This window comes from Ailuropoda melanoleuca, chromosome 1 (assembly GCF_002007445.2).
Source record: "Ailuropoda melanoleuca isolate Jingjing chromosome 1, ASM200744v2, whole genome shotgun sequence".
In the NCBI taxonomy this organism is placed as follows: domain Eukaryota; kingdom Metazoa; phylum Chordata; class Mammalia; order Carnivora; family Ursidae; genus Ailuropoda; species Ailuropoda melanoleuca.
In genome coordinates this window covers 83825491-83835381 of record NC_048218.1, presented here as the reverse complement: position 1 = coordinate 83835381, position 9891 = coordinate 83825491, and the positions used below count along the sequence as shown (strand labels likewise).

General features: G+C 46.6%; 1 protein-coding gene and 1 pseudogene across 1 annotated transcript in view; one reads left to right on the top strand and one right to left on the bottom strand.

The window, feature by feature from the left end:
• The first annotated feature begins 6 nt into the window (after positions 1–6).
• Positions 7–9891, top strand: part of USP13 (ubiquitin specific peptidase 13) — a 109393-nt gene continuing 99508 nt past the window's right edge. The window contains exon 1 of the mRNA XM_002912458.4: positions 7–221. Coding sequence (XP_002912504.4) covers positions 54–221 — 168 coding nt within the window. The 5' untranslated portion in view covers positions 7–53. The remainder of the gene's footprint in view (positions 222–9891) is intronic.
• LOC109488861 lies at positions 8395–8961 on the bottom strand (annotated as a pseudogene).

Genomic DNA, 9891 nt, shown 5'->3' with positions numbered 1-9891 from the left:
CCCAGCGCTCCGGCCCGACCCGGCTCGGCTCCGCTCGGGCGCACGCCGCGGCCATGCAGCGCCGGGGCGCCCTGTTCGGCATGCCGGGCGGCAGCGGCAGCAGGAAGATGGCTGCAGGAGACATCGGCGAGCTGCTGGTGCCTCACATGCCCACGATCCGCGTGCCCAGGTCGGGGGACAGGGTGTACAAGAACGAGTGCGCCTTCTCGTACGACTCCCCCGTAAGTGAGGCTCGGCGGCGTTCGCGGCGCCTCGGGGGAGGGTCGCGGTGCCAGCGGCCTGTGGCGGCCGCGAGCCGCGCAACTGGGCGGCACGTGAAGCTGGGGGAGAAGATGCGCAGTGGCAGCCGGGGACCTCCTCCCCCGGCGGCGGAGTTGGCTCAGGGGCACTGCAGTTCGGCAAACACCGAGTGAGCGCCTGCTGCGTGCGGGGCGCTGCTTTCCCCGAGGCTGCTGCAGCTGAAGACTGGGTCGCCGCGGGGTTTGCTCGGCCAGCCTTCCGAGGCTGACAGGGCCCCAGTTCCCAGCTGCTTGGCCCCAGCCCCGCCACCGTTTGAAAGATAGATCCAGTGGAAGAGTTCCCTGATCTGACTGCACGTTGCGGATGGTTTGCGTCCTCTCTGGGGGCGAGAGCGGAGGGCGGCTGGGTGACCGCATCGATCCCCCCGCCCGCCGGCCGACACACACACAGCCCTTCTCTTTCTGGGACCGTTTGCTTTGCCCAGGGATTCCCACTCCCGGACAATTCGTATTTCCTCTCTGAGCTTTTCTTCCTCCACTTTCCATTGCTCCCCACTCCTTTGCTTCCCGTTAGAATGTCAGAAGAAACCTTCGGGTCCCTCCACTTGGGCAGCAGAAATAGGGGGTCTACTGGATTATTATGGTTTCTTTCAGTCATTCCCCTTACTTCTCTACATGAATCGCCTGGGCTGAGACGCATTAGTATAAATTATTAAAAGTTTAGCCGCGGGTCGTGACCTGAGACTGGAGGGGAAGTTACGACAGATCACCGCCTTCCACCCAGGGCGGTTGGTGGTGTTTTTCACCAGGTGGCATGTATATGTGCGACAAGGAAAAGGAGGGTGAATGTCCCTTTCCAGAGTCAGATGGGCTTCAAAGTGACTCAGCTGTCTGGCGTTTATCATGTCTTTTTGAGGACCAGGTTATTTTTATCCACCCACTTTAGATCTCATGTGTCACCCGGCAGATCTCAATGCAACCGGGAGGCGCGTGGATTAGAGGGATTGAGGCAGGTTTTAAACAATAGTCGAACACATTTTACTCACATTATGTAGAGTATTGTTGGAGGGAAAAAAAAATAAACCCAAATAAGAGGCAAATTTTCCGAAGTACCCTTTATTATCTGCTGGATTGATATTGGCTGGTTTGTTATACATTGGCCTCCCAGAATTCGTATCCTCCCTGCGATATTCAGTTTTTATTTTATGCTAATTCCGGATCATTTGGGGGATAAAAATTTCACTTTTCGTTCATTATTTTCTTTCAAAAAGGTCTAAGTAGAATGAGATGGCCGTATTTAAATACTTAGCATATTGTGATCACACTACTTGAAGTGACTGTCAGCAGTGTCATTAAATCGTATTCTCCACAAAGTATTTGAAAATGCCATTTTCAGATTTTGTGCCCAGCGATGGGCAGGTCCCCACGAATAGCTCCTCAGGGTGGGGAGGGATGATGGTCTTAACTAAGTTAAGCAATTGAATTCCTGTGAAGTCCAGGAAGAAGAAAGTGGCCTAGTCTTTTATGATAGTACGATTGAGGTTGCTCTTCAAATTCATCTTACAAACGTTGTTATTGGAAACCTTTACCACATTATATAGTATGTGGCAGGTGTGAAATAAAGCTGATTGTTTTAATTCACTTCCATAAATAGTTATTGGGAGTTAATGGTGTGCCAAACACTGTTCTAGAAGCATCATGTCCAGTGTAAAATGATGATTCCATTCATATCACAGTAGTTCCTTGGGGAGACTGGACTTATTTACAAGGCCAGTGAATCAGTATATTTCATTATCTATGAGGAGGAAGAGAAAGAAGGTTTTATACAAGTTGTATTAACGCACAGTGTGTGATCATGGGAGATCTTTCCCTATGGTACTTAACACTCCATCATGAATCAGATAAGGGATATTGAGCACCTAGTATGTGCCAACTCATACATGCATGGCTGTAAGAGCCGTAGAGAGTAAAATCCATTGGTGCCAAACACCCCAGAGACTTCAGTCTACAGGTGCCATGGGACTGTGGTAGAGGAAAGACCAAAGCCATGTGGGTGGAAGAAAAAATCATTGGATACTTTTGAAAATGGCCATAGATAAAGATGGATAGAAACAAAGAAGACGAACATCCAGCAAGGTAAATCACGTGGGCAAACACATAAAATGTGAATGGTTTCCTATTTGCTTGTAATGTACTAGGAAGAAAAGGATTGATTTAACCAGTAGCAAGGTCAGACTCGAGAGTAGAAGATGAGGGCATTGAATACCTACAACAGGAACTTGATTTAATATGGTCAGTTATGGAAAACTACTATAAGTTATGCGACTTAAAGTGGTGTTAGAGGGAGACTGAATCAATAATTTTTTATTACAGATCTACCATGCTAAGGCCTGCTGTGAACAGTTTTGCTATTCCTTACCTGCTTATGAGGATTGAGTGGGACTGTATGGTAATTCATTTCAGTGTCCCTCTCCTTCCTTCCTACCTTGTAGGGCTTAGCACAGGGCAGATGCTCAGTGCTGCTTCTTCTGGGATGAGTGAGAATTTGTGTTTTTCACCTACCAGTTCGTCCCAATTTCAGCCCAGGCCTACCTTCTCACTTTGACCTGTAGGTTCACCTCTCCATGACTTGGTTCATCTTGTAAGGTGTGTAATGTGACCTTCCTGGAGAGTGAGGACTTTGCATCTTTATCCCCCACAGCTGGCCCAGCATCTGATACACACACACACACACACACACACACACACACACACACCAGGAACCCAACCAATGCCTAGGAAATGTATGAATTACCTGTGGTTACAGGTTCTGAAAATGCTAAGGATACAACATATGGGAAACACTGCGAAAGGAATCATGTGGGATTATCACGTGGGATGTGTGACTTTATTGACTATGGGGGACAAAGTGTGAGAGAGAGCCAGACTGGCAGGGTTTAACCCCAGCTCTGTCTCCCAGCTGTGTAACTTCTCTGTGTTCCAGGTTCTCCATCTGTGAAATGGAGGCAATAATAGAACCTACCTCATGGGGTTGTTTTGTGGATTAAATAAATTAATGTGTAAAGTATGCCCGGACAATTCGTAATCACTCTAGGAAGAAAAGAAAGAGATAAAGAGAGTCAGTCGTGGGTTGTAAGCCCAAGTGTTTGATTGTCCGGGGTTATGTAGAAAGTTTGGTGTGATTAAGGGGAGACCTCGGTCCACACTTTTTCTCACAAGCCTTCATGGACCACCATGTAAAATCCATTCACCCCTTTGGTTGTTGAACCCCTCGTTCATCTGAATGTACTCTGACCCACCTCCCCTCAGCGTTAGGCTGCCAGCCCCGGGAAGTCAGTCTCTTGGTCTCCAGTGGCTAAGACTCATTTCCTTTTCCAGAACCACCCTCCTGTCTTGATCATCTTCTGCTTGAGATTTCACTGTTTCCTGTGAAACCCACATTACTTAGAGTCTATGACATACAACCCAGCAGTTAGTTGTAGTCGCTCTTCCATAGTTGGCTATTATTTCATTCTCTTTTCACTTAACTGGTCATTTTAAAACATCTGCTAGATGTGAAGGCTTCTACCAAGCTTTAGGATCGTAGAGGAGCTGGGCTGCTCCTGTGTTAACTATGCCCCTTCCCCACCTGGCTTCCCATGACGTGGAGAGCCTATCTTATGCCTTGTCTTAGCTGGGGTCAACTGAAAGACTGAGACAAGGGTTTAGCATGGGCAGTTTATTTTGGAAAGGTATCAGGGAACATAAGAGGAAGCACATCCAAGGGAATAATGACAAAGAGGAAGAAGGAAAGCCAACCCAAGAATAAGTTATTGAGCCGGCTGCCATGATGGACCACTGGTGCTCACTCCGTCCAGAGACCTCTGAGGAACTGTTGAATGTGCTTCGGTGTCTTCCACCTGGGACATGGAGAGGAGAATATTTATCCACTGGCTCCCGTGGGCTGTTGGTCAAGGGTGCTCCAGGGATGAAATGCCCTCACTCTTCCAGGTTCGTATTTGTGCTGGAAGGGCTTCCTGAGAAGCCTTCCCGTGACCAGCAGCTGCTGAAAAGAGAGTGATCCCAGTGCAGTGAGGCGTGGCCACACCTGCTATGACAAGCAGCTGCACACACCGAAAAGGTGGCCTGAGAGAATGTGACTCCAGCATAAGCAGTCCCTCACACCTCTCCTTCCCTTCCAGCATCAGCATGATTTTATAAAAAGGCGCTTGTTTCCCATTCTCTAAAGCTCTGAGATCCCTTGGTGATGTTGAGATGTTACTGTTGGTTCTCCATGTTCCTTTGTAAAACTCTGAGGAACTGGGGCCTCATGGTACTGGCTGGTTTACATAGCCACTGGGAAAGGCTTTGAGATCACTTACTTGTAGGAACAGCTTGTGTTAGGGGCTCGCTGCTATAGTGGTGTGCATGCTACCTTCCAGGCTGTCAGACTTGCATCATGGTGCTTACTTGTAGGGGAAAAATAATTTAATTTGGGGATCTATGTGGAAAAATCTCTTTCCTAAGGGATCAACAGAGTTAAGATAGTAAAGCATTTACTATTTCTTTTCCCTCTGAAGACATAAGCTTAAACTCATTCTAATTAGTTTCACATATTAAAAGTTCCTTTCCAAAAGCAACTAACTAAAATGTTGTTTTATAGCAATGATTCTCAAGATTTTTGGCCCCTGTATACTCTTAAATATTATTGAGAATGCCAGAGAGCTTTTGTGTGGTTTCTGTCTAATGATATTTACCCTGTTAGAATGAAGACTGAGAAAGGTTTAAAACAACTTCCATTCTGTTAGCTGTTAGAGTGACGGTGTCATCAGATATCATGCAGAGTCTTAAAAATGCCTCTGTATGCTCAGGAGAGAATAGGAGTGGAAAAGACAGATAAGTTCATGTTATGAAAATAGTTTTGACCTCGCGGATCACTTGAAGGGCCTTGAGGGCATGATAGGATTTCCAGGTCATACTTTAAAAACCAGAATTCTAGAGTTATAGAGTATGGGCACAACTGGTTACTCCAGTGACACGTTCCACCTGCATCGTGGCTTTTATTGGTTCACATTTTTACATTTGTGGTGATTGAATGATTGGTTGTTAATCTTAGCTCAACTATAGATGTCATATGTCTCATGTACATTCTTTTTGAAGCAAATTAAAATTTAGAGATTTGAGGTCCTTTGAAAAAAATTGCAGCTACTTAGCTGGAAATTGTTGACCTTTTTGGAGGTGAGAATTCCTTATTCTGTTGACTGTGAGCTTCCCTGGAGGGTGATTTGGCTGGGATGTTTCTTTGAGAACCTTAAATATTAGGATCCTAATTTTTTTCCTCTGGCCACTGGTTAGGAGACTTTTGTCATCTTCTGCCTGGAAAGCGAAGGTCTCTCTGCCAGCACTGGCAGAGAGTGGGAGGAGAGGACGAGGGTGGTCTGGGCATCTAGATATTGGATATGGCTGGATACAGTCCCTGGTTCTCCACTCTATCCCCGTTTTGTTAAGCCCTCTCCCATGTTGTAGGGGCTGGGAACCTGGATGCTACAGTTGCCAGAATCTTTTGATAGGGAGATTCTTTTTCTTTTCTTTTTTTTTTTTAAAGATTTTATTTATTTATGTGACAGAGAGACAGCCAGCGAGAGAGGGAACACAAGCAGGGGGAATGGGAGAGGAAGAAGCAGGCTCCCAGCAGAGGAGCCAGATGTGGGACTCGATCCTGGAACGCTGGGATCACGCCCTGAGCCGAAGGCAGACGCTTAACGACTGCGCTACCCAGGCGTCCCTTCTTTTTCTTTTTTAAAAAAGATTTAATTTATTTATCTGAGAGAAGAGAGAGACTGAGTGAGAGCCTGTGCATGGGGGAGGGGCAGAGGGAGTGGGAGAAGCAGCCACCCCGAAGAGCAGGGAGCCCAATGTGGGGCTCGATCCCAGAACCCTGGGATCATAACCAGAGCCAAATGCAGTCACTTAACCAACTGAGCCACCCAGGTGCCCTAGACAGAAGGATTCTGATTTTGATTCTGCCAGTGAGAGTTTCAGAAGGAGAAGCCACATTGTTACTATCGCAGTGGCCCATGCTAGATGTGGGGTTTTCCCGTCAGCTTCAGAGTATCCTTCTGGGACTCCAGGCCACCTCAGCCATGGGGGAGCGGGGATCACCTACCCAGTTTCTTACAATGCTTGTGCATCTGGATTTCCTGAACCTGAGTGGTTTCTCTGACCTTGGCTCTCACAGCTCTAACCATGATTATGTACCCTCTAATTCCCTGTATTAAATCCCTTCCTGCCTGAAAGACCTGGAATAGTTGGTGTGTTTGGTCCACATCTGGACTGACACATATACATTACACACACAACTCTAAGTCTCCGTGTATTCCGAATGGAACCTCTATTCTTTTTTTTTTTTTTTTAAAGATTTTATTTATTTATTTGACAGAGATAGAGACAGCCAGCGAGAGAGGGAACACAGCAGGGGAGTGGGAGAGGAAGAAGCAGGCTCATAGTTAAGGAGCCTGATGTGGGGCTCGATCCCACAACGCCGGGATCACGTCCTGAGCTGAAGGCAGACGCCCAACCACTGTGCCACCCAGGCGCCCCTGGAACCTCTATTCTTAACTGAGCCCCTTGTCGCACAGACCCGAGTCCTGTGTTTTTACCTGCTCTAGAGAATAAACCTCCAGTGGTTGCCTGTGGGGGAGGGCCCACTGGGAGTAGAGGAGGGATCTGGGGCTCTGACTGCTACCTAGACGGATTTTCAAACCTTCCTTCCTGAGAGCGAATTCTCTTTTCACTCCCCTACGTTGTTCTTCCTTCAGCCCTTCTTTCACCCCAGCTTCCAGAGTTACCTGGAGCTACTAGTTCTGGAGTCTCTTGGAAATTTTGGGGTGGATGTCAGATCGGATCTTGATTTTCTCTGCAGCAGGCCTAGCTAGGATTCCTCTTTGTTGGCTTGTCTTAGTCTTGTACTGCTTCTCCATCTGCAGTTCGGTTTCCAGATTTTGTTGCTACAGTTGATGTTTCTTAAAAACATAATGTCTTTACTGTTCTTTTCTTTGGGTTTTCAGCAAGGAGTGAAATTGACGTATTTGCATAATCTGCCCCACATACACTAGAATCCTACTTTTCCAAATGAATAATCAGGAAGTCACTTCCTATCTCTTTTTGGCTGCTGTTAATTATCTTTCAAGTTGTATCATTTTCAGAGTCTAGGAATGTCAGAGACGATGCTGACCCTGTCAGGGAGCCTTTTGGGAAAGTTTGTGTCCTCAGTTGTATTGAACCTGGACATCTGTGTGGCTCTGAATTCTGTTTTCACTCCCCTGCATTGTTCTTCCTGTGGACTGGAATGCACTTAAAGGTGCTGCCCTTCATTTAGGGTCACAGGCTGGGAGATGTACAATATTATCAACTCTGCCTCCCTCTCCCTCTCTTGCTTTAAAAAAAATTGTATAAAATGCACTTAACATAAATTTAACCATCTTAACCGTGTTTAAGCGCACTGTTCGGTGGCATTAAAGGACATTCACGTTGTTGCATGACCATCACCACCATGTATCTCTGGAGCTCTTCATCTTGCAAAACTGAAACTCTGTCCCCCTTAACCAATAAATAACTTCCCAGGCCCCCACCCTCCAGCCTCCCGGCCCCTGGCAACCATTCTATTTTCTGTCTCAATGAATTTGCTAAGTGAGATCATACAGTAGTTACCCTTTTGTGATGGGCTTATTTCACTTACCATGTTTTTAAGGTTTGTCCATGTTGTAGCATGTGTCAGAGTTTCCTTCCCTTTTAAAGCCAGAGTAACATTCCATTGTATGTGTAGACCACATCTTGTTTATCCATTCATCTGCTGAGGGACACTTGGCTTGCTTCCATTTTTGCCTATTGTGAATAAGGCTGCTGTGGGCATGCGTGTATCTCCCTCTCCTTTATTTTATTATATTATATTTGGTTTTATTTTATTTATTTATTTTTAGAGATTTTGTTTATTTATTTGACACAGAGAGAGAGAGAGCGCAAGCACACAGAGCAGCAGGCAGAGGAAGAGGCAGAGGGAGAAGCAGACTCCCCGCCGAGCAGAGACCCTGATAACGGGGCTCAATCTCAGGACCCTGGGATCATGACCTGAGCCAAAGGCAGATGCTTAACAGACTGAGCTACCCAGGCGCCCCATCTTTTATTTATTTATTTGGTCAAATGATCCCTTATTGAATTATTTTCCTCTGTAGTTAGCTAGCTGGGCATTCCACAGCGTCACTGTTGATGTCATCTATGAAGTCATGAGGGTGGCAGCCATCAGCATGGCAGCCCACCGACTGGGCAGTCCCACGATCTCTTTAATGGTTCCAGAGAGTTCTCTGGTTAAAGATCGGTGCCACAGCTGTCAGCCAATATTGACAATCTCATCAAAAGTGATATTTCCACTGTGCTTAATGTTTTTCTGCTTCTTGCTGTCTCTTGGTGGTTCATCGAAGGCTTTGATAATCAGGGCAGAGGCAGAAGGTACCTCTTCAATCTGGGCCTGTCTGTTCGGAATGGTCAGTTTCACTGTAATCTTTAGACCCTTCCAATCACTGGTCACCTCGGCGATGTCATCACCAACCGTTTTTGGAGCCAGACCCAGCGGGCCCATCTTTGGGGCCAGGGCAGACGAGGCACTAACTTCACTGCTGGTGCACCTCAGGTACAGGACTTTGATCTCGTTGGGGTTGAACTTCGGTGGCATGGTGGAGGCAGCTGGTGTCGGATGAACCCGGATTTGGGACCACCGAAGAGAGTCGCACCTTCGCCTCCTCTGAGGCCAAAGTCAAAAGCTTTCCCTCTCTTTTGTATTACATCCCACTAGCCAGGTTCTGGGATAGCTTGCTCTCTCTTTATCCACGGCCCAGGCTCAAGCCCTCATCATCTCTTGCCTGGACTGTTGTACAAGAGTTTTCTTAACTGACCACCTTGCCTTCCTTCCAGTCTGTCACATTGCACCCTTAGTTTTTCTAAAACCTGAGTCTTACTGTGTCATTTCGCTGCCGAGATATTTTCAAAGCACCATTCAGGCTTTCCTAACATAGCACCTCAATCCGTTTACCAAGTTGATCCAACTTTCCTGCCAGTGCTGTCACTTAGCACCTAACCTCTACTTACATTCCCTTTGGCCCAAGGGACTTTGTGTTCTTCGCATGCTCCATGCTTTCGGCCCTCCATGCATTGGCGCATGCTCTTCCCTTGGCCTGGAATGCCTTCTCCCAACCCCTGGAATGCTTTCCCCCCAGGGAAAACCCTACTGATCCTTAAAAACCAGCTCACATGTTCTCCGTAAAGCACTCACCACTCCCCTCTCCCCAAGCTGAGTCAGACTCCCATTTTCCTGTGCTCACAAAGTACTTAGTACATCTCTGTCATGGTTGGGATACCAATTGTTGAGGACACGGAACAGTTGGGGTCTTGTGCACCTGTGCTAGTAAGGCTGCATCTTTTCTGTTTTTCTATCTTTTTTTTTTTTTTTTTTTTTTTTTTTTTTTTTTTTTTTTTTTTAAGTAGGCATGAGCCCAACAGGGGCCTTGAACTCACTGTGAGATGGAGACCTGAGCTGAGATCAAGGGTTGGACATTTAAGTGATTGAGCCACCCAGTCGCCCCTGTTTTTTCTATTTTTTTTAAAATCATGAACATGTATT